This window comes from Spodoptera frugiperda, chromosome 7, assembly GCF_023101765.2.
Source record: "Spodoptera frugiperda isolate SF20-4 chromosome 7, AGI-APGP_CSIRO_Sfru_2.0, whole genome shotgun sequence".
NCBI classification, from domain to species: Eukaryota; Metazoa; Arthropoda; class Insecta; order Lepidoptera; family Noctuidae; genus Spodoptera; species Spodoptera frugiperda.
The window spans coordinates 3,859,791-3,885,817 of record NC_064218.1 but is presented as its reverse complement, the minus strand read 5'-3'; the positions used below and the strand labels follow the sequence as shown (position 1 = coordinate 3,885,817).

Sequence of the window (26,027 nt, the reverse complement as noted above, 5' to 3'; positions counted from 1 at the left end):
GGCACAGGTAGAATTTATTGAGGTGTAAGTAAGTGTGACGTCACATCGATTATCTATAAAGATTATTTGTTTGTTTTATAATAGGAATGTTAAATATATACCTATGCGGTGGATGCGTAACACGTATTGTAATTTTATAGGTCTTTTGATAAAATAATTCTATGAAGATTTTAATTTGCACAGTGTATATAAAAATAGGGTTTTTATGGTATAACCGGTAAAAGAGTAAACGGATAACCTGATGGTAAGCAATCACGACACGTTGCGTTGCCGGCCTTTTGGTGGTTAGGAATTTAAAAGTTTTTGGGGAATCGAGGATTGAGAATGCGGATAATTGGGCCTCAGGTAAACTCACTCACACAACGCAAGCGTTGTCTCACGTCAGGTTTTTGTGAGGCCTATTCGTGCCGAAGCATGGCTCTCCCACACTTAAATTAGCATCGTACTGGTCAAAAGTTGATGCTAGATTCTGAAGCGTGCTAGTCTGCCTACCCCTTAAGAGGTTTGAAATGTGTGCTGTTTAATGCATGAAGTTGTAATATATTAGTAAAACAAGAGGAAAAGGCATAAAAACTGTCGTGGTTCATTTATGTATATTGTATGTATCATTATGTATGTTTTTTCCTTAGTAAATAATATTTATAAAAAGAGTTTCCCTGTGCACTACAATGTTTTGTTTATATTGGCAAACAATGGCATACGGTAGTCTGACGATAATATTTATTTTCTAACTTTTTAATCAGCCACAAATTCTCTCACCCAACAATAATTATTTTAATCAACAAGTAAAAATAGTTACAGAATTTATTCATTTATCACTGTGACTGTGTTTAAATTAATACAACAAAAACATAATTTTCCAGTTCAATATTATCATTACTGCGTCATAAATCAATCGACATGAACTTCCTAATTTTTCTAATACACACGTCACATTAAAAAAAAAACAATTCTCATCAGGAAAAACAGTTTGACGTCACAAATAGTGACGTAACCACCGTTTACCTGGCTCTTCTTCAAACAATAGAACAAACGGTTAATCTTAGAGAGGCAATTACGATAATCGCTCGATAAGGCTAATTGATAATCGATGCCAAAGGCAGGCCAGTTGACCTTCGCTCACGTGCACAGCGCAAATATGCCAATGTTTTTATCTCCTCGCTAACTCATGTCTAACACGATGCTGTAATATTAAAAATGCTGTATCTCATAGTTCAAGACTGAGAGTCTCGGTGCGCCCGCGTTTATCAGTCGACCTCTAGTTACGCACGCTACACCACCGCTCTATTAATTAGATAAAAAAATAATAAATTAAACTCTATCGTTTACTAAATATTTGTGGACACTTCGCACCTACCGTGTTAAATAACGCGTCGCGAACCACGTGGTGAACGTGACGGAGTTTGTGATAAACGTGTGCCGATAATTAGAATGAGTTTATTCAGTTTAATTATTAATTATAGGGATAAAACTACAGTGTCTCGTCAATAAGTTCATGCATAATAAAATATGTTTGTCAATAATAAAATATAGGAAGACTGTTCTACTTTCATAAATTAATAATGTCATGTTCGATAGTAAAAATAATGTGTAATAAAAATCCGTGTGGTAGTGCGCAGGCGTCTAATGAGCACAGGCTGCTACCGTTTTGTTTACGGTTGTGTATCGAGTTACTGGTAAACGATAACGTGCCTACTCAGTGATATTCAATGCGTTCGATGTACGATAAACTGTTCTACGTACTACAGTAATGTGACTTCCTCACCACGAAAATTATTTGTACAAAAAATTATATCGATACTCTGAACGCACGTCACTAGTGCCGGACGATTTAATGTGACATAAGCCAGTGTGCCGGTGAACATCTTCAAATAAATCTTCATGATTTATTACTAAAAAAAAATAGTTTTGCGTGTTTTTTTTTAATGTGAAAAATGTCGCGAAATGATGGACGTTTAGTGAAAAATGTGATGTGTTTGTGTTGAATTTTTTTAATATGGATTTTGAAATGGATGTGGAGGTTGACAACGATGAAAATACAGGTGAGGTTTTTATATTTTTATCTTTTATTCTGACGTGAATATACTGAGAGGTTAAATCTTAGATTTGTTGTCACGCACAGGAATCAAAGTCCACGATTTGACCTCTCTGTAACATTACGACCATTGATTATTATGGAACATTTATCTCTACACTGGTTTTTAATTTAAAATTGTTATAGACGTATAATTAAATTATACAAATATTATTTTCGTTAAATTATAATCACGATTACAACTAAATTAAATATTAACTCAATAATAAATTTAATAAAATTACAACATTATTTTTTATCAAAATAATAATAATATTCCCATGGAGTAAAATAAATGCAATATATACCTAATATAATAGTAGTAGTGAGCATTAATACTCGGTTAATTTATTATTTCTTATTATATACTTGGTCTACCGATGACGTATGACCTATAAATCGAAGTTATGTAGTTATTATTAACGTCGTGACTTATATGTTAATGTATATAATGTAATGTACCTACCTACGTAAACATGAGCATGTGGTTTTGAAATTAATTAATATAATAATACACTTATTTAACGTTATTTAAAATTTCTCCTATGACGAGAACCTCTACCTAGCAGGTTACCGGGGCTCCGGCTAGAAAAGCAGGAGTAGAAATGGGGTGGTTTTTAGTCAGTAAGAGTCTGACACTCCCTTTAGCCTCGCCCAAGGCGGGAGAAGTCATTGGATGATTTTCCCCTTAAAACAAATAAACAAATAAAATATCTTGGCTTGGCTCACGAGGTCGTGGACAAGTAAAATGTGGATTCGACTATCATTGTGCCGATAGTCGTGTCCGCCAATAGGTTTATACTCAACAGCCTCGACAACCACCTGAGAAGCTGGAGTTGGGCGGATGGATCAAGGGCCTGATGCAGAAGGCAGTGCTCCTTAAAACGACACGTATTGTGAGGAGGTTTTTGTCTCTGAAGCTCTAACCACCGGTAGCTTGGACCATGTTCCCGCTACCGGTCTGCTCATATTTTTAAATAAAAGTAGTACATGTATAGAAAGGTAATATTAGTGGATTTTAAATAAATATATAGAATTTATTTATACACTTTCTCTCGCACGATCTTACCCACCTAATTCTAAGTATAAACACAAGTATATAATAAAAGTAATAACAAAATAATTAGCACATAACAGGCGTTACCTCATTAGCCATAGCTAGGTTAGGTACCTAAACCTGACACCATCCTGCCTGAATATCTAATATTACTATAATAACGCCACATTTTGTAGAATTGCGGGTGAAATGTGAACCTTAATTACAGTCTTGTTATAGTGCGGTAAGCACTTTACTTATTTTATTTAAACACTAGTTGGGTAACGCGGTTTTATTTGCGTATTATGTTGTTGACTATCATAATACGAATAATGACGTTTAATAGCAGATGTACATTCTTTTTTAACCAATTCCGCCATTCTTATGTGATCTTTGTGATTTCTTTCGAGTCAAAAATCTATAGTCACGTTCCTTTTTCCACCGTTTTTTTTTTCATGTTAAATGGGCCGACGTTTGGCCGCTATCATTAAGCATTTTTTTTAAACCACGACGCAATGTTGGCAAGAAGTCTCACAGTCCACTTGATATAAGTATGACTTTTGCTTATATATGTATGTCGTTATATGCAAGGGCTAAAATAAAACAAGGGCTAAATTAAAAGCACCCTTAACCGACGAGCATGCTTGAAAAGACTGATGACTGTTGATGAAGCGAAAGAGGTATGTAAGATTCGTAGCAATTGGCGTTGCACTGTCTCTACCAAACCCCTTTGGAGATAGGCGTGAGATTATGTATGTATGTATGTATGTAATGTGCAAATTGCCTTGAATTTTATAAAGATAACACCATAATAAGTCTAAAAGAGATCATTATTCCGATTATTTCTTAATAAACATCAAATTTTAAGAGGAACATATTCAAACAAACAAACATACAACCAAATCTATTCAGTATCTTAACACCATTAGGAGATATTAAATGTACCTAGCTAGTGCTTCCACGTGTAAAGTATCTTTTGAGAAACTATTAAACGTTGTTTCAGAAAGAAGAACTCAAGTTAATTCTGTTTTACATTTTCAAATGAAATTTACACAAGAAGAGATAGTGCCTAACAAAGAGCCTCTTGTCTTAGTTAAGCTACTTTTGTTACGAACTGTCAGTGAATAGAGTACCTTTCACACCACATTTTGATGTAGGATACATTGAAACACTAAGCTCTTTACTTATGGAACGCAAATATATTTCAACGCTGTGATTTTTGTTGTGTGAGTGAGATTACCGGAGGCCCAATTACCTTCCTTTTCAATTTTCCTAATCTCCGATTCTCCAACAACCCTTAAATTCTTAAACCCTAAAAGGAAGGCAACACACATGTAACGCCTCTGGTGTTTTGGTTGTCCATAGGCGGCGGCGATTGCTAACCATCGGTTTTCCATCTGTTCATCTGCTTATACCTTCTATAAAAGAAAACATGTTCAGAAAGCTATCTCTAAACGTTACCCAAGGCCTTTTTTTGTTTTTTAAAAAAACGTTGTCCCACACTAGGAATTCCTCCTGTGTCGTGGGTGCGTTTACAAACATACAAGTTCACATACACTCGACACTCAGACCCGAAACAACAATTTGTGGATCACACAAAGAGTTGTTCCGGGCGGGAATCGAACCCGCTACCCGTTGCGCGGCAGCCAGTTGCCCAGCCACCGCGCCAACCGTGCAGTCGAATTTGACCTAAAAACTAGCACAAACCACATCAAAAATCAAATCTGTAGCCAGTGAGCCATAAAAATCAACTTAGTACGAAAACCAACCGAGTTCACGTTCAAATTTCACACGTTCCAACACCGTTGATTTCCCAATATAACCCTTATGGCTCGAAGTTATTATTTACTCGGGTGTTTGGGATGAAAAATAGGCTATCGTATGACGTAGAAATTCACCGTGAACCCTGAAACATGGCCCCGTAATAGCCGTAGATATCCGTAGTGAAAATATTTATTAATTTTCTTCTTCCTACATCATCGCCGTCGTTCGGTAAACATCCTTTTTTCTGTTCCGTCAATGTGTCCAAGATTTACGTCAATAGAGCTGTAGCCGTCAGTTGTTTTTTAAAAGAAAGTTTCGTTTTTATTTTCTGGTACATCCTTTATGTGTTCAAGGATGTGAAGTCAGGTCTAATTTTACTTTGATACTGGCTGCAGCTCCTATACCATGTAGACTTGATAAATGGAGTAATCAGACAAAAAATATTTTTCTAACTCTGTCCTGTAATTCAGGAGAGTAGAAGCCACGTTCAACAAAACAAACAAACCCACTTTTAAAATTAAGTATAGCTCATGTTTTCCTGAAAATTGGCTGGTGGGAACCCCACTTCATGACACAATCTTACTTTTGCTAAAAATCTTATGACTACTACTACTACTACTATAAAAACTTATTATTTACTCTTTGTCTAATGGCTGATTGACGCGGGTGACGACAATTATTTGCTTTGCCAAAAAAGTATTCGGACTTTTTATGAAGTTTTTTACTCGGGAAGTCCTCGCTGTTACCAACCTACTTAATTATATTTAACGTCTACTTATGTATAAACCGATTTAAAGTACAATGAAATCAAAATATTGTACAGTAAACTTACGTTTGAAAAAAATAACTTGTACCTCCTCTTTTTGAAATCGACTATTATACTAAAACCTGCTCCTAAGTGTAACAAATCCGAAGCTGCCGACTACTTAGTGATAGACCTAGCCTCCGGTTCGAAAAGCAGGATTAGGAAGGGGGTGGTTTTTAGTCAGTAAGAGACACTCCCTTTTGCCTCGTTCAAGGCGGAAGAAGAAATTAGATGATTTTCCCCACTTAAAAAAAAGTGTCACAAACACTTTTCTGATCCGCATCAAAATTGGTTCGGCCAATCGTGAGATAAGCGCTAACAAACATACATACATACACATATACATTAATACAAAAAAAAACATACCAAAATCACATTTACAATTTTAGTAAGAATTCCACTGAAATTAATTTGAAATGAACTACCAAAGCCGCTATGTTAGCCTTCCAGTAACTAATTAGGCCTAGCCACAGAGAGATGGACTTGAATACTATTTAGATTATTAGCTCTAATGCCATTTAGAACTCTAATTTAATCTAAATTAAAAGCTGTAAGCTGCTTTCTGTTGGAAATTAATCCAAATATTCTAAATTCGGAGATATTCACTATTTTTTTAAACGTTGTTCCACACTATGATTTTCTCCTCTGACGTGGGTGCGTTTATAAACATACAATTTCACATACACATGACACCCAGAACTACAAGATACAAGAGAAGAACTAAAACTTCAAATACAACAACAAACAGTTGCTCCGTACGGGAATCGAACCCGCTATCCGTTGTACGGCAGCCGGTTGCCCAGCCACCGCACCAATCGTGCACTTAAATGGTTATAAGCTGCTTTCTGTTGAAAACTAATTCGATTAATCCAAATTCGGAGAAATTCAGTTATTTTAAATTTATATTTTGAAACGAGAACCACAGTAACCAGGCTTCACTGACGGACAGACAGATATTGGTGCCATTCATATACATAATATTTAATGGTTTTATTTAGCTTGACTTGTTTGTTTGTTTGGGTCTTTAGTAATTGTAATTCCTCCCTTTTCCTGACGACAAATCAATCTGATTTTTAGTACCCATCTTATTCTTGATGACCATACACATTTAAACTGTTTAACATAAAACATATTCCTTATGTATTACTTGTTCAACTTCCAAACGTTCCTTTACTTACCTAATTTTAAATTGAAATAAATACTAGACATTAACTTTGGTTCCTATCTAGGCAACTATGTCACCCGCGTGTTACTACAAACCATCAAATGTCTCTCATAGTAGAATGTCAAGGTAATGAACACGGGCGGTAATCGAACCTTGAACCCGATACACGTGTCTTAGTGAGTACTGACATGCAAGCAAGGTTTAGTTCAGTCGCTCAACCTGTTGCTTATACGTAACAGTTAACCTTCTATTTTTGGTAAGGGTAGACAGAAGTGTATAAATTAATTATCACTCATATCTTGGCATGGTCATGATCAAGAGCATTTAACAGTTCACTGCTGGATTATTGGCTTGCTGAACCAAGCCAAGCATTGAGTCAAGTTGATGGAAAACTAGAATGCTTGGCAGAGCCTGGTGGGTGGGTTTTAACTAAATTTTATTTTAATCTCCGTCTTGTAGATTATTTTATTTTCTCACGGAATCAAATACAAAGATATATTGATTTGAATTAACGCGTGAAGTCACTTCTGGGTACGTTTTATACGTAGGACTAAATTTTTAATTTTTATACCCCGTCATTATCCCTCTTGTACATACATGTATGTACCTAGAGGTAACATAACATACTATTCGGGAATTTCACCCTATTAACTAATTAGTACATTTATTACTCGAGTAAACTGAAATTTAAAAAATCATCTCATAATTAGCTTCCCACAAAACATTCACAATAAAAAAATACTCCAACACTAGATACATCTCCGCGAATTTTCAGTAAAAGTCACCTACCTGTATCAGCATACATATAATATTATGTACAAAAATCAATAATACCTATATGTTTACCGTAGTACTTAGATAACGTCCCAGTGTATGTATGTGTGTATGTGTGTGTGTACAATAGCTACCACATGGTGGTAACGTTACATAATGAGATGTTGCTGGACTTTGTACTATTATGGTGATGCTGTTCAAAGGAGAATTGATTGATTATTTCTTTTGCTTATCTACGTATTTTTGTAATTAAATAACATTATTAAAAGAAAATGGTATAAGCCACCTTTTTTTTGCAAATTAATCAAACGTATAAATAGCACAATTTCACACTAGAAATTAATAATTTTGGAAAGAGTAAAGTTGGAGTTTCTTGCTGTTTCTTCTCCATTCGAAGCTACAATTTGGAACGAGCACCTAACTTCACTGACGGACAGACTGACAGACAATTCAATTTGACGTTTCAAAAGTGTCTAATTTAGGATTAATTGAAATAAATGCTTTGATTTTGACTTTTAAGTAATTCGAGAAAACTGGAAAATTCGAAGATAGCAACATTTGTTGTTTTTTTTCAACCGGCCTATAAGATCTATTATAGGTAGAAGTTATACTCATGAAAACTACTGTGAAATAAATACCATGTAACTACAAAGACAGTAAACTTTAATCATAACACATCGTTACAAACTAAATACAAAGGTGTCATGAGAACCATTACGAAGTAAACAAAAGTTTCAATATTCCATGAACAAACCGAAGAAACCACAGTCACGTCCCACCCTTAGTTGTAAAGTCGAAATATTCCGCCAACCACTGGCACTAGCAAGTTTCCGCCAACCCATGACAAATAAACTTCTGCCAAATAAACTTTCCAATATTGCCATCACATTTTGCCACTCAACCGCGACTGGCAGATGTCGACTCGAATCTGCCAACTAATTGCCATTTGAGTGGCAAGGCGTCCGTCGACGATAGTACTTTGTTTTTGCATTAATTTATTACATTGAGGCGGCCATGCGAATGAAATTTGTAAATAAGACCAGATGGCTGAGGAAATCATTAAAATCAAGGTCGACCAGAGTAAATAATTTCACGCTGCAATATTTGAAACATTAATTTTTACATAACATCTCATTACGTCTGTTATATCATGTTATGTTTTGTATGCATACACATGAAGGAATGAGCAAGAATGTGCAGACACATACTTTTTTGTTGAACGACGTAAGTCTTTTTAATTTTAGAGATATACTAATATTGTTGTCAATATTGTTTGTAGCACAAATCAGATCTTTGGTGTTGTAAATATCCATAACCTAGCTTAGATTATGTAAATTACTTTCCTCTTCAATGGTATTAAAAAAAACATTAAGAGATTCTAATACTGAATTCAGGCCATTTCGTTCTACTATTTACATTACCAAATACCAAAAAACATCAATAATTATATTTTTCTTTTTGTATCTATCTCTTCATAACATCTCTTTGAAATCAGTTCAGTAGTTTTCGAGATCATGACAAATATGCAGACAGGTAAACATAAATACTTTGTGTGTGCACACTGATAACAATGATTAAGGGAAAATAAGAATTTTGGGAGGTCGTTTGTTAAGTAAACGTTCTTTGTTAACTTTTTCATACTGTTTGTAAATTGTGTGAAGAATTATTGAATCATTTTTGACTGCCTCGTTGCTGAGTGGTTGCAAGTGCAACTGGTTTTTCGATAGGCTCACTACCTTATTACATAGGACTTACAACATAAATTGTGTACAAAGTGGGTGTACATTGTACACTTTATGGCTCGTAATGCCATACTTCTGGCTTAAGGCTGAAACTATGGTACGCCAATTCCTACAATTCTTGCATACTTTTTTTCGCTTCATCAACAGCCATCGGTCTTTTCATGCCTGCTCGTCGGTTAAGGAAACTTTTAACTTGGTCGATATTATGTCTGTTATATATTAAAAATCTATGCATGATTATTGAACATAGCAACAAAATATTAGTTCTATAAATACCAGAATATTCTATCAACAAAAAAGTACAAGACATTGAATAAAACATAAATGAAAGGGCAATAACCTCTCTTGTCTTAAGAAATTGCCTTCCACACTTTGACCCAAAAGTTTTGATAGAACTTCGGACCCTTTATCGAGGCCCTACAGTAAGTTTGAAGTACCTAATAAATGAACATGATACATTGCTCTAGCCTCGATAGCGCGTTAAAAATCATTACCGTTATATGACTAGACGGTTTCATATAGTTATAATCAAGGAACAGGGATATTCTTTTCTTTTCTTCTTTTAAAAAAAACGTTGCTCCACACTAAGATTTTCTCCTGTGTCGTGGGTGCGTTTACAAACATGACACATGACACCCGAAATAACAATTTGAGAACCACACAAAGAATTGCTCCGTGCGGGAATCGAGCCTGCTACCCGTTGCATGGCAGCTGTTTGTCCAGCCGCCGCGGCAGTCATTTAATTATTATATTATTAGGGCCAATACAAACGTGCGAACTGCCATAAGTCAGTTTTACAGATCTCTCGCTCACAATTATGCTAGTTGTGCGGGATAGCCACATTCTATTGACGTGACGGTTCACACGTTTGTAAGAAATAAGTTTAGTCTTCATAGTTGCCTGGTTAACTTTTCAGAAAAGAGCATACCATTATGGCCCTTATTGCAAGGAGATGTGACTTCTTTATGTATTGCGGGATATCTTGGGCTACTTAAAACTAGTACATTTTCCATAGCCTATGGAAAATGTACTAGTTTTAAGTTAAAAGCATCTTAATCAGACATTATAATTAGTGATCAATTTGAAAAATGTTTACAACGCCTCTAACCTATCTACGAGTAAACACGTAGGTATAATCATTCAAGAAATTCAAAAGAAACTACTAATGTAAACGAGAGGAAATATAAAGCAAGAGATAATTAGTACAATAAAATATCCGGGATGTCGGAATGTCAGATCGAAATAGAGGTGTTACGTAGGCGCCATCATGGACACGGGCCAAATGTCACTCTAACTCCGCGACTAGGGTTGTCTTCGCTGTATTCTGTATTGATCATACTAATATTATAAATGTGAAAGTTTGTTTGTTTGTCCTTCATCATCATATCAGCCAGGCGAGGACATGTCCACTGCTGATCATAGGCCTCCATAATAACTTTCAAATAGGCCGGTTGGAAGCGACCTATCTGGCATTAATTTTATTCGATCAATCACGCTGAACTACTAAACGGCTTTTTACGAAATTTGGTATACAGACAAGGTGTGAGCTGAACTTGGATGATAGGATACTTTATATCCCACGGCAACGCGAGCGAAACCGCTGGCGGAAGCTAGTTTATATTAATATCTTCACAAATATGTTTGGAAACGCACCCACGATGCCGGAAGAAATCCTAGTATGGGGCAAAGTTTTAGAAAAAATGCTGTAGTCTGTCACGAGTTTGACAGTAGACTGTAGTATGACAAATGGCATAGCAACGGAAAACAACACAATAGGAATGTGATGATAGACATTTATATAATTACACATAATAAGTAAGTACGTTATCTAAAACCTTTTATCACATTCTCTTGAAACTGATTAACAGACAATTTTTCACGATTCACATTTGTGTGTTTAGAAATTAATTTGGAATCCTATGTTGTGTATTATTTGGTAAGACTCTCAGTTATTTTTATTTTATATCTAATGACTGCATGACTGAATGACTGTCCGGTTGGTGCGGTGGCTGGGCAACCGGCTACTGTGCAACGGGTTTGATTCCCGCACGGAGTAACTCTTTGTGTAATCCAAAATTTCTTGCTTCGGGTCTGGGGAAGATTGGGGAGGGGGGAATTGGGCCTCCGGTAACCTCACTCACACAACGAAACACAACGCAAGCGTTGTTTCACGTCGGTTTTCTGTGAGACCGTGGTATTACTCAATGTTTGTAAACGCACCCACGACACAGGAGAAAATCTTAATGTGGGGCAACGTTTAAAAAAAAACAAAAGAATACAATATCTCCACTCGACTCCACTGGTAACTCCTCAGGTGTTGCTAGTGTCCATGGGTAGCGCTGACTTAGCATCTGATGATCCGTCTGCTCGTTTGTCCCATCATCGTATCATAAAAAGAAGAAAAAGTCTGGTTGATATTTCTATAGCTGTGACAACCCTGGACTAGACAGAATGTTGTTGACAAAAGGTGCGTCACGGCGCATTGATAGCAAACCAGGGATAGACACTAATTAGTTGCATCAATATGGGCGCGCTAATCTTTAAACAATAGGCATATTGTGTTATGTATACTTTATACTGTTTAATACTCGATATTTAATTCAAAAACGCATTTTGCTCATAATATTTTCTATGTTATGTCGTGGTTCTCATATTTATACATAGAGTTTGAAAGAGCTGATTCGTAGTGTAACCAAATTGCTTGTCGTATTATCAACGATCCAAAGTGAAATTTATCATTCATTCATACCTGTGGGTCAATCTCCAAAACTGATAGACACAGATATTTAAGGGTAATTATGTGAGATAACGATATTCTAGCATTTTGAATTTGAAGATTGACCCCTGTTTGAGTTCCTCTCAAATTATTTAGCATCCACCACATCTTAGCAGCGGAACATTGGTTCAACCACCGGTCTGTGATCCGATAACTTAACCAAGGCATGTTTCTTTGTCATAAAGTAATACAAGACACAAAACTGTCCACCTTGCTAATTAGCCAACTGTCCAATGGCTGTCGTTGAAAAAATCACGCCATTCAAATCACACCATATCATTTCCTATTGTTATTATTTAGGTTCCAGTGTTTCATTGAATAAAGTTTCAAATTTCAATACCTTTTATTGTTAAACAAAAACATGTATCACGCGATTGTAACTGAAACCGTTTCGTATTTCATTTTATAATAATATATTGTGAAAATTAACTCTTCTACGAATTTCATTGGTTAACATTTAATTTAATAAACCTACGTATTTCAATAACCTTGTTTTTTATTTCGATCTGATTTTTAAATTTAAAAAAGTACTGGGCTTGGGTGGTATTTTTTGTAAAATTGGAGAAGCCTTTGATATTTGATTGAAGCCTCTATTAGGTATCCTATTTAGAGATCTCAAATTTCATCTTAGCACTATTGAGTTCTTTAAATTATCAGTAGTACAGAAAAGTAAAATCTTCTACTGGTAATTAACAAACAAACAAAAAAGAAATCGATGCATCTAAATTTTAATTGGGAGAGGTATGCTTCAGGTCGGCTCGACGGAGTGTTTCGTCGTGTGAGTGAGGTTACTGGAGGGCAAATTACCTCCTCCCTAATCTCCCCGATCCTCAAATTCATAACCCCCAAAAGGCCGGCAACGCACTTGTAACGTCTTTGGAGTTTCGGGATCCATGGATGGTGGGATTCCTTATACAATCAGGTGATCGGTCGAAACGTTAACGGCTTATCCCCATAAAAAAATCTCTCCATATTACAATCAGTCGCATTTGCAACTACTAAACTATCGAGGTAACACTTTAAACTGCTCCAAAACTACGTAGTTTTTAAGCAGTTTGAAAACAAACTCTAAAAACCAAACTTCAACCTTTTAAACTTTTAAAAATTCACCGACTTTCCGTCTGAAAGTATCGTATACTGTGTTGCCAGCCTCCACAACATTCACTTACGGGCGGCGCTGAGTAAATTTGAAATGTTGCCAGCTTCAAAAATTGCATTTGCATGCGAAGTTGGCTGGAGGAATATTTTACCTTATGAATGAAGTTTATCTGATATACAGGCTGTTTGTAAATGATCGTGTGTGTTAGTTCTAATGTAGCTAAGTGCTGGTAGTTTAATATGAGCTTTAGCGGTTTTAAACTTTTTATATGGCACTGTGGTCAATAATTAGCCTTAACACTGCAGTTTCCTAATTAATTGTTTCTATAGACACAATAATCATATCACTAAAACGTACTGTTAGAATGTATATTAAAATTTAAGATTTTTAAGATATTTTGTAACCTACATTTACTTAAATAAATACCAAAATATTCTTGACTAATGTTGTTGTTTCAATAATTACGGTGTCATTTTGACCAAGTAATTATTTATAATCATGTTTTAGGTTTCTATATAACATAAATAAACGTTGCGGCCTTTCATCTACATTATAATAATTAATATTACATTGCTGAATTGAATGTAATACACTGAAATATGTTCTTATTAATTATACAATGCTTTAGCAAAATAGACCTTAATGACTTTCAAATAAACTGGTTTTGGCGTACTGATTTAGCCCAAAGAGCTTTAAAGGTATCTGCCACGGCTTTCATGGGAGGTAGTGTTGTGTTTGAAAATTACAATAAATTATTAATTACTATGAGTATTGCGTTTTTCTTACAAAAAAATCGTATGAGTATTTAAAAATTATCTCTTTCACTGTCTCTGTTTCTTGGTCAATGAAAACAATTGCTATCAATCGTGCGTATTTGTGAACCACGTTGTGCAGAGTAGAGTCAATGTGTATTTAACTTCTTTATGTTCTCAAATTGAATTAACTGGTCCGGGGTACGAAATTTCTTCACTATTGTAATCTTCAAACACAACACTACCTCCCATTAAAGCCCTTAAAGTCGTGGCAGATAATTTTAGAACACCTTATATACAGGAAAATCCATTGAATTTTGTCACGGTTGGGATCGCAAACATACTTCAAGAGGTATGGAGGTATCGAGTACAGGCCCTATTCAATTTACCGAAACTACTCCATACAAACTTTTTGCATAGTACGGTACGGATTATGTGTAAGTGAAAGAGGGATGAAATATAAACATAGTTTCTATGTTTAGAGTCAACTGTTACATTGATTTTGGGGGTCAGAGTCAAAATCATTTATATTTAGACCAAATAGGCACTTCTGAATTAATTAAGATAATAATTTTAAACAGTTAATATGGTTTTTTGTTCTAGGCATATATCAGGATGAGATGCTAAGTTTTGAACCTTTATAATAAGAGTTAAAATTGCATAAATATTTACAATTTCAACGAATTTCTCACAATCACCATATAATATTATAACTTTTTATCTTAAACCGAAAAATAGCATTTTATTTCCAACAAGACACATCTATTAACTATGTATTTTTATACCTAGAAAATAAATACAGGAAGGCTTCGTGGTGCCATTTGTAATGCAAATGCTAGTCATTGAAGTCCAATCTGTGCTGTTGTGATGGTAGCCCTGATTTGAATATTAAATCCTGTAGACATCTTTCCTGTGGACGTGTATTCAAGCTGCTTGAAGTTATTCAAATTGCTTGCACATAATTATGGTGAATGCAATGGACGGTGCCGTTTTCTTTATGCAGTTTTGTGGATGATTTGAGGTGAATGAAAGACGAGGGAAATTATGGTAGTGAAATAAAAATTCCGTTTAAATGGCTTAATAAGATGTTCCCTCATTCTTGAACGTTATTCCAGTTCGTTTTGGCTTCGTGTTTAAATTAAGAGCTTGTTTATTTTATAATGGTTACTAGAAATTACTTTACTTTCAATTTTCAATGAAGCAAAGCGTGCCTCTGTGCCAAAAGTTCAATAAGATCTATTGACTCACAGAAAAGTAAAATTCTGTGGACGTAACAAATCAACTGGTTAAGAAGATACTTCTTAAGAAGAGTCTATCAGACTCATACTAGCACACTACAGACAACAATCAAATCACAATAGCTATATTTAGCTTCAATTAACCAATACTAATAAACCCAACTACACCTAATTGCACTAATCGACACCAACACAGCATAAACACAGCCAACATCTACAAAACAGCATTAACAGGAGCAACATCTAACTGACATGTGTAAACCATTTACAAATCCGCAGATTATTAGCTTGTCTGTTTGTTTGTCTTCGTGCACTTACACTCGAAACGTAGCCGTTGGCGCACCGCCACGCACCCATTCACCTCCTACTAAAATAATTCTGGTCTAAATAGTCATTTGTAACTGTTGTGTATGTGTTTGTTTGGACAGTTAGTTAATATAATTACCTATATATCTAGTGTTGAAGTAATATTTATAGATTTGAGAGATTTAACGTCCTGTGGACATTGACTGTATATAATGGGGCTGACACTCGCGATCAGATAATGGAATCGAGAGTAAAGAAATGCTTAAAAATAGCATCGTTATAATTATGTAGATAATACTAAATTCCATGGGACTTTGTGATTTATGAAAAACACAGACTTAATGGCCACTACTTACAGCAATGTATTAATAGAATTAATATAATTTCAAGCTGTGACCATACTTTAGATTAGATTACATATAACATCAACAATAACTGATGACCAGTAGTTGCGCACTTCAGCAAATTTATCACTTCGAAGAAAAAATAGATACAGTAACCAATTTTGTGTATATTTTAATTAATTTTTCCAGTTTTCGTCAATCAGAAACCATTAAGATTAAAAGCATAGTTAGGCTAAATATTTTAAGATAGATATAAAGATATCTTTAACAGCTAACTGTACTTTACATTTCGTTTTACTTTACTAACTCGATAACGATGGCTATTTACTCTATTTATAGTTTAATCAAAATATTTTTGGTTTGTTATTTAACAAGCTAGTTAAAGCATGCAGACTAATTTATTTGGAACGTTTAAATTGCAAACAAGATTAAACACTGCGCTTAATAGACGTATGGTGTAATTTTGTTTACAATAGATACGTCTATGAAGGAGTTATGTAACGAAATACATGAATTATTATATAACAATGTTACTTTCTTGGTATATTTTTAGTACAGGTTAGTAGAAATAATCTGTGGATTTAGTTTTTTTTTCTAAAAACCATTGCCCCATTCTAGGAGTTCTGTCCTGGGTACGTTTACAGATACACAAGTTCTCATACAAATGATACCCAGACTCTAAACAACAACTCATTTTTATAATAACTATCTTGAGACACACAAAATTAACCAAAAATAACGGTTTACTTAAATAAATATATTAAGAGAACCTCAACTAATTACGAGTCACAGAGGGAGTCTACATCATGAGCAGCATGTGCAAACGCGTTTACGTCGCGTAGTCTACAGGTGACTCGAAACTAGTAGAACTTTTCTCAATATATTATATTAATGTAAGTAAACCATTGATGTATAAAAACCTTGTAAACCGTTATTTTTAGTTATTTCGCTATCTTATTTTAAAAGTACTGTAGTATATATTATCTTTCCGAAATTAATTCTATTTGCCTCAACATCAGAAGCCAGATACATCATTAGTTAAGCAGGTTGTGCTTTTAATGAGCGAGCCTATAGCCAGACATCAGTCAAAAAAACATAAACTGTAACAAAAATAATCGTAATTTATGTTCTATGACTTTTATGAATACCTTTTTAATTTACCGCGCAATGAACTGTTTCCGTCAGCCATTTTAAAAATTTTATACACCAATTTTATTATGCTATCAAAATTATTGTACCAGCCAGCCAGCACATCAAACTCACCCTAAATTCTTCAACAGATTTTCAACCCTTTCTATTAAGAGATAAGGTTGAAAATTGCATAACGAAATTCGGAAAATTGGGGTATCTTCATGTGCAGCTTTAACCCAATAAATTGGGAATTTGTAGTAAAATGAGTTTCCTTTGCGTTCTGCGTGTAATTACATTTATTATGTGTGTGGGTAATGTAGTACTTTTATAATGTGAAACGGATGGTGCATGTGTCCGTACGTTAATATACGGTCGATATAAATCTTAGAGATATTGCCATAGGCATACTATATATTCATATGTGTATGGTTTTATAGATATAACTAGGTATTTCAGACCATCTTGTTACTTATCGTTGGTTGAATAGCCGCTAGAGCAAATACTGAGCAAAGGGGTCTCTAATAAATAATGGCACGACATCAGAAATGATATTCAATATACGGCGTTGTGTACGTATGTATGTGATATAGTGTGATTTGTAATATAAGTGTGATAGTGTTTGCAAATATTTGGATATATTTTTAGAAAAATACCATTCACAACAAAGAACCATAGCAACAATATCGACCACCTACGCAACACATTGCTCTATTTTTCTTGTCTAACTGATAACGCTAACACAATGATAAGGAATACGCCATATATTAATACCAATCTATTTTTATTGTGACTAGACGCAAATAGGATTTGTACCCAATATGTGTTCTGATAAATATCTACCTATCTATCTATAATTTATGCTAGCGACCTGAAACTAGCTAGTTTTTGCCGTAAACTTTCCATTGTTTTTCTTGAACGTTGGCCATTATTATGTTGTCTTTTAGAAGTTGTATGGTGAAAACACAAGCCCTACTCTTTCTGCGGGTGATATCAGAACCGATTGATGGACTACGTATATGTCAAAGATCGGGAAACAATGTTCTCTGAAAAACCTGAACGGTAGCCCATAAGATATCCGCTGCAAAAATACAGGCGGTTTAAATTTACCTACATATTTTTTTATGAGATAACACAGTAAACGAGCTGACATATCACCTGATTGTAAGTACTCGCCGCCACCCATGGACACCCGAAACATCAGAGGCGTTACAAGTGCGTGGCCGGCCCATTCGTTCCGTTGCATGGCTCTCCCACACTTTTACATAATATTTTATTCTACAACGCAGTTTATGAAATTTTCTTTGTAGGACAACAATTAAAAATACAAAACCAGTGACAAATGAGAAATTATCCAATGACAGATTCTATTGTCATTAAAATTACAATAAAAAGGCAATTTGTGCATTAGCAACGATTAATAATTGTTCACTTAATTACAGTTACACAAAGCCAATCAAAATAATAACATTAATTACTATAATACCTTTGAGATAAGCACCGTAGACAATATCATTGCTAGTAAAATTGTACAAGATGATTGTAGAAAACTAGAGTTTTTTATCTGTGGCGATCATGACGATGACGGTCTGCATAACTTAAACTAATTTTACTTTTACATTGTTCATGAAATGTGAAGATTTTTCCTTATTAAAATACTTATTCAAAGTCAAACAAAGTTATTATTGACGCGCCAGGTACGTTTTACGATTTCATGATACGAAATCATGAAAACAATCTTTGATAATAATCCGTAAAATACTCCAAGACAAGCCTCCTACGTCATTTCTGCTGACATTTATACAGGCTATAGGACAAAATCCAGTCATAATGAGTTTATTGTCCTGTCTACGCTCATATAGCAACATGTGATTGGATACGTGCAATAAAATCCAAAAATAAACATGTTTATCCAGCTATTTGGGCCGAAACCTATTCTTAGAACCTAACAAACAGGTACACTGCAATAGACAGATATAACTCATTCATTTCTATTTGAATGAAAAATAACGGTAAATGGAAAAAAGAACGCAAACAATTTTAAATTTAAAAAAAAGGAATTTACAAATGTCTGCTATAATTATGTCATATGACGTTCGCGGTAAGCCCTTGCGTGACGTCACAAGTTTGTCAACTGCCAACAATCATTGACAACAAATGCAGCGAGACTGCGAGAAAGACGACGTGTTCGTATCACGTTATCAACAGTTGTACGTCAGATCGCATGATAACAAACCCAAGAACACTAAGGAGATATTTTTTGTTAGTTTTTGTATTGTAGCGAGACAATCGTGGTGGGTTTTTTTACTTCATTGTGAGAAATGAAATCGTGACGTCGTGAGGCCATCATGTACAGGCATAACAAGATTCGCAAGGGTAAGTGGCTTGTACTGTCGTATGTTATTATTAGCAACATTTGTCCTATAATACGTGGGCTGTAAGAGGGATTTTCTGTTTCTTTTTCGCAGTATAATGAGGGCGAAAACAGAAATGTTTTTAGACGAACCATTGTTTGTTGCGTACTGAACGAGAGTATTATTAGTTTGTTTTTTATTATTTCTAATTCTAGTTGAAATGGAAATGTTTATATTGCTATTGTTATTTCATGTGCCACGAGTATTAAAAACAATGTGATTTTATTTAGAATTCACAGAGAATTAAGAATAAAACTAAAATAAATTCTTGAGTACGCTAAATAAACTTGGCAACAGGTATCATTATGTTACATTGTAAGACATTTTACAACTTAAAACTTAATTAAACTTTCTGTTATTTTGTCTTAATTAAAATAACATAAAATTTACGCAGCTAACTGTCAAACGTGACGTTGACGTTCATAGTTTCCCGCGCATTTCAAGTCGTAAAGCGAAGGAAACTACACATTCATCCTTGTTTCACTACAAGGAGGTTGGAACTCGGTAATAAAACTCCTTTGCATTGCCGCCCTACATTTGTGACAGAGTTTACTGCAAATATACTCAGTTTAATTACCCTAATATATTCCATACTTTTATGACGAATGTAGGGACACTATTTCGTAGATTTACAACCCCGAAGTGAAGTAAACCGAATCGTAAATGCCTTTAACAGTTGCCCTACAAACGAGGTTGTAGAAATATTCATTTAATGTGGTTTTACACTGAAGAATGATGGGCTGACGTGGTTTAAGCGTAATGAGAGGTTTTAGCTCATATCATTGTCGTGGTTATAATCGTTGATAAAGCCTACCTACTTAGTAGAAGAGGCCTTTTAGATTGCTTTAGTTGCTATGCGAATTGAAGAATATTATATTTATATCAAATCAAATCAGTTTAATGCATCCGTAGTGTAAAGTATGGTCTACAATTTTAATACAGTAATAATATGTTATAACTATGAAATATATTAAATAAAAAAAAATGTTATTGTGGAATCAGTTACTTATTTTTTTAATTAAATTAACCCATTATCTTATCAATTAAGCTACTTATTACTTAGCCGCGCAAAAATGTCACGATTACTACAGTTTTTTATCTATCGTACTTAACCTCAAAATTTTACCGCCAAATTGTCCGACTGCGCAGACGTTTTGATATAACTTGTGTAAATAAAATCATTACTATTTTATGGACTTTGAAACGAGAGTTATTAAGAAATCTTATGTTTATTAAGCCGTTTATGATATTAATAAGAATAATATTGGGTTATTTCAATTATTTATTTATTTATTTATTTAGAAAAACATGCATAATTTTACAGCTTAAGCCAATACATTATACAGTTAAAATGTTGAAAATTTACAACAAAGAAAAAAAAAAGAAATACAATATTTTTCAATGTATTTTATTTTTACTTTCCTCCAAACTCAGATTTTCTCCTATGTTGTAGGTGCATTTACAAACATACAAATGACACCTAGACCCAATACAGCTATTTATGGATCACACAAAGAGTTGCTACGTGCGGGAATCAAAGCCGCTCTACATTGCAAGGCAGCCTGTTTCCTAGCCATCGAACCAACTGTGCAATATATATGTTTTTGGGAACATAACCTCAACAAACGCATTTCTTTTTCATTTTTTTCATGTAAGTAATTTAGTTTCACTTTCCTCTATATTTTGATAAACACAACCCAAAATATTATGAATTGCAACAATCATAGCAAAAAAAATTCCATACCACCACCACCACGTAATATTTCCCTCTGATTAAACGCCAGCACGGAGTGAACTCGTGGCCCGGGAATATACCAACTCCGAGAAATTTGTGTATAAAATCGAATTACTTACACTTCACTTTGAACCAAGACTGTGGAACAAGGTGCTCTATACTGTTTGTTATTCTTTGTGGTTTCGCCGATAAATCCTCAAGCATGGAGAGTAGAAGTTTTATCTAGGGTTGACAAACAGCAAATTGTAATATAGAATGAAATTAATGACAGAACGATTTTTTAATCGTTCATTATATAATTTATATACAAAAAACCAAACGCCTTAAGCAAAACTCCTTTTATAATTCAATCTAGAAGATATAATCTAGTAATACCTAAACTATTTAAATCTCTGCTACATTTATTGCACCATCCATAATAGCAAAATACTGTCAGTAAGGTACTGTTACCTTTGTAATAAGGAAAAAAAAAACAAAAGTACAAGAAAATTGGCATTGTTCACAGAATATCACAAGGGGGTAAATCATATTTTCCTATTATGTATAAGAAGGGTAAAATTAAGTAGGATTTAAAAAGAATATCATAATATGTAATGCAATTTAAATGCTGAAAAACTCAATGGTTTTGTATTCATACTTGTGTGATTACTCAGTCTTAGTTCTAATCTAATCCTTGATAAATAATTCTGAACATTATTTTAGAATTATTATATATTATTAAATATGTATGTAAGTCAATAAATTATACATAACCTTCATTATTTTGGCTCCAATCTGAGACAGCCCTACCTACGTCTCAATCTGATATTGAAATATGACTTCGTCTAGAACATAAAATGCATTTAAATACGATACTGAGAAAATCTTGTATACACATAACATAGTGCTATCATCTTACAATATATTGATCGATTTAGAATGTACATTTAGTTTAGATACGGCTTTTATAACGTAAGAAAACGTCGTACTCAGAGTTACTTTTAAACTATTTCTTAGCAACGATTTGTATCGAAAACAATTGCTAAGGATTGGGTTAAGTAAAGTTATCATTAAGTTATGATGATTTTAAGTAGGTATGGCGGTAAAAACTGTTAAAGCAACCAGAATACAGAATATTTTTTTGCCTATTCCTTTTATATTTTCCAAATTATCCCTAGCAGGCATTAATCAAATCTTTTCCCGGTTTCAAGATAAGGGTCATTTCAGGTAAATAATATATTTACTTCAGAAATTATCGCAATCTGATTTAAATACTTTCAAAATACACAGTATTTTTTTCTTTGAGGGGGGAAAATCATCCAATGACATCTCAGAGGGTGTATCAGACTCTTACCTACTGACTAAAAAACACCACAATCCTACTCCTGCTTTTCGAGCCGGAGCCCCGGTAAACCCGCTGGGTAGTCCACAACAAAATACATAGAATAGAACCTTAATACATATGTAGGTAAAGTTGTCTCCACAAATTTTAAATTTGTATAAAACTTTAATCTAGTCCACAACGTATGTTTTGCCGTTACTCATAATAAGGTTTGATGTGCGTCAAAATTTTACAGATCGTAAACATAAATACATTTTTACCTCTATCGTAAAAGTGGTACAGTGGCCATAAAAGGAGCGACTTACTGCGGTTAAAAACATACCATTTTTAAAAGAACTCTTTACGATTTTGTAGAAATGTTCCTGAATGGGATGTTGACGGGGTATGAAAATTAAAAATCTATTTAGTCCATCAGTTAGTTTATGAAAAATATTGGACACGTATTTTTTTCATTTGTCATATAAGATAACAATACTTAGTTAAAACGAATGAAAGTTTTGGAGAGGGAGCTAATATGTCATTCCTAGAAGTGACGTCACGCGATATTTCAAGTCGATTTATCTAATATTTGAAAATAATCTACCAGACGAACATTAAAATAAAAATTAGTCATCTTCCTTATTGTTCACACGCATATCTATACAAATCATACGCGACGCTAAATCTGATTTAGTGTCATTACTAGTGCGAGTTTTTTGACAAAACCGCGCGTCTGCACAGACCGCTCGTGCCGACGATACCTTAATATGGATACAACGAGCTCATTAAACAGATCGCTGACAGTTACCCTAAATACTAGCACACAAGCAGTCAAACACCACTAATATATTCAAAACAGTTTTAAAATAAAATAGAGCTGTAATCTAAGTTAACCTTCAACGGCTAGAATGAAGGACACAAAGATTAAAAGCATTTACAACGTGTTTACGCTACTTACACAGTCCGATATTATCTAAATGATAAATTATAATGCATGTTTTCTTTGAACTCTGTTTCTATTTGTGACTGATTCTATAAGGATGACTGACGTCACGATTAGATAGGTTTAATTCAATGCCGTTTTCGGGGCTTTGTCGATATTATTTTAATCTTTAATGAAGACTCGTGCGTCCTTATTTGGTGACGTCACGCTGTGTTTTGCGACCAAAATAAATAGCAACTTGTTCTTTTTTTCCTGGTAAAAGGTTTGTGGTGAACGCATTTTTCTCCTGAAGGAAATTCTGGTGTAAGTTCTGTATAAAATAAGTCGAGACTTCAATGATACTTTAGCAATATTTGAAAACCAAATGGAGACATCAAGTACAAACTCTTCAATATTTGTTTTGTTTATACTGGTATAAGCAATCACTGCCGCCCTTGGACACCCGAAATACCAGAGGCGGTACCAGTACTTTGCCGGTCTTTAAGGAATTTAAGGGTTGTTGAGGAATCAGGGGTTTAGGAAAATTAGGATGGGGGGTAATTGGGCTTCCGTTAACCTCTCTAATACAACGCAAGCGTTGTTTCACGTTGGTTTTCTGTGAGGTCGTGGTATCACTCCTATCGAGCCGGCCCATCTATGCCGAAGCATGGCTCTCCCACACTTAAAAAACTTTGTAACAAAAATGCTCTCATACTGTCAAGGCCAATAGCACGACACCTTCAGAAGAAACCTTCACTACTATCAGTCCAGCAATAATATTAAGTATCAAATCTGCGATCCTATTAAATTCCAATCACATTACATCTTTAAGTAAGAATTGCACAAAAGTTAATCAAAGTTCAAGAGTAACTTGATCATCTAGTCTGCTAACTTTAGCACTTTTCCCATTAACTGCAGTCAATTTTATTTGTGGTTTCATTCGCTTTCCATCTCCAAATGACTAAGGTTAGATCAAACCAATATTTTAATTGACTTCTGCGATAATTCAAAGTCTATTCTTTCCATTTTATAACTAGCTGAGCTGTCGGATTTCAATGGAGAACTTAAGATTTAAGACTTGATAAGTTTAAGACCAATTTTTAGCTGCGTAATCTCAGTTTTTTAATTCAAGGATCTTTTTGAAACTTGAGCAAAGAGGCGTTCTTATATTTTGTTCTTAGAGTTATCTAAGAGACCTTCCTTTTACGGTATCAGTTCTTTCTTCTTAATAAAATTCAAATTTAATAGTTCTTACGTACCTAATTAAAATCTTATTTAACTATTTTGATTCTATTCGAAAAAAGTATTTTTTTTGCAATCCGTTTTAAGTCTCGATACGTTTACAAGTTATTGACCTTTAAAATTAGGTTATGTTTTGTTTTGTTTTTGGTATTGTAACCTACAGACAGACTTATCGTGTTTACTTAAATATTTTGATATACGATGTCTTTCGAATACTGGTCTCATGATTCACGAAGTTGAGTGTTAGCATGTCTACCTACGACCATTCGTAGACCACAGTAAAAAAACATATTTTCTAAAGATTCTATAAGCTGCATTCTACCTAGCGGGTTACCGATACTCCGGCTCGAAAAGCAGGAGCAGAAACGGGGTGGTTTTTAGTCAGTAAGAATCTGACACTCCCTCTCGCCTCGCCCAAGGTGAGAGAAGTCATTGAATGATTTCCCTACCTTAAAAAAAGAGATTCTATAAAAAAATAACACTTTTAAAAAATAAATAATACAAAACACACAAGGAAGTCTACATTAAACCCTCAAGCACAAATAAAAACATGACGTACCATCTCTTTCTTCCAAAGTAAATAAGTAAATAAATAAAGTAAGTACTCGTACTCGTAAATAGGTAAAACAAAACATTGTCGCAAACATGCTCGTTTATCAATCCGTTCGTATAAGTAAGTAATGATTTAAGTACTACCTAATGACCTAAGGAACATATATACTTGTATATTCTTATCTGTAATAATAATTACATATGTCAGACAGTCCGCTACTAATCTCGCAACGACTTACACGCGTTCGTGTTAACAGTATTTATCATCTGTGGTATTTCGTGCCTGTTTCTTTTTTTTTCTTATTTTTTTTCGGGAGTGAATGAAAGTGAACGAGATGTAGTGAATGGTTTGTTTATGGTGTATTGGTATTGTCGTGTTGTGATAGTTTTTGAATTTGGAAGTTGAATGCAAGATGCGATGGTGTTGCGGATCAACTATTAAGAAACATGTCTACGCTTTAGACTCGGAATTTGGTAAATATATTTTTATTATGTTTGTTTTTTTATTAGGTCAGTTATTGGTTGTATTTAATGGAAATCATGTTTTATTAAATTTAAATAGTGTTATAAAAATGTACATCGTATCTCAAAAGGATTAGGATTTTAGATTAGATTGAGGTTTCACTGTAAAATTCTGATTAAGTTTTTTATTAGCTCCTTAAATTATTAAAAAGTGTTAAATGAAACCTTCACATGATATTGAAAAACTGCAGTATAATTGTCGAACTCAGAAAGATTTAACCATTATTTAATCTGGAACAATTGGTGATGATTTTGTTCCGAAAATAATTGCTAACTTGCTTGACTGGGTTAAGTTAAATGACTCTAAGTGTAGCAGTATGTAAATTCACTCTACAGT

The 26,027-nt window shown here is 34.2% G+C and overlaps 2 protein-coding genes across 7 annotated transcripts in view; one reads left to right on the top strand and one right to left on the bottom strand.

The window, feature by feature from the left end:
* LOC118266055 (sorting nexin-2) overlaps positions 1 to 26,027 on the bottom strand; it is a 482,399-nt gene that overhangs the window by 209,768 nt on the left and 246,604 nt on the right. The window lies entirely within an intron of this gene.
* Positions 1 to 26,027, top strand: part of LOC118265840 (high affinity cAMP-specific and IBMX-insensitive 3',5'-cyclic phosphodiesterase 8) — a 232,215-nt gene that overhangs the window by 90,851 nt on the left and 115,337 nt on the right. Inside the window, exon 1 of one of the 6 annotated variants that reach the window (XM_050695007.1) lies at positions 1,217 to 2,042. The exons of 3 other annotated variants lie outside the window; for them this stretch is intronic. In XM_050695007.1, coding sequence (XP_050550964.1) covers positions 1,997 to 2,042 — 46 coding nt within the window. In that variant the 5' untranslated portion in view covers positions 1,217 to 1,996. Of the gene's footprint in view, positions 1 to 1,216; positions 2,043 to 19,250; positions 19,380 to 25,372; positions 25,643 to 26,027 lie in introns of those variants that run through there. 2 more of the 6 variants (XM_050695008.1, XM_050695005.1) reach the window with 2 other exon arrangements.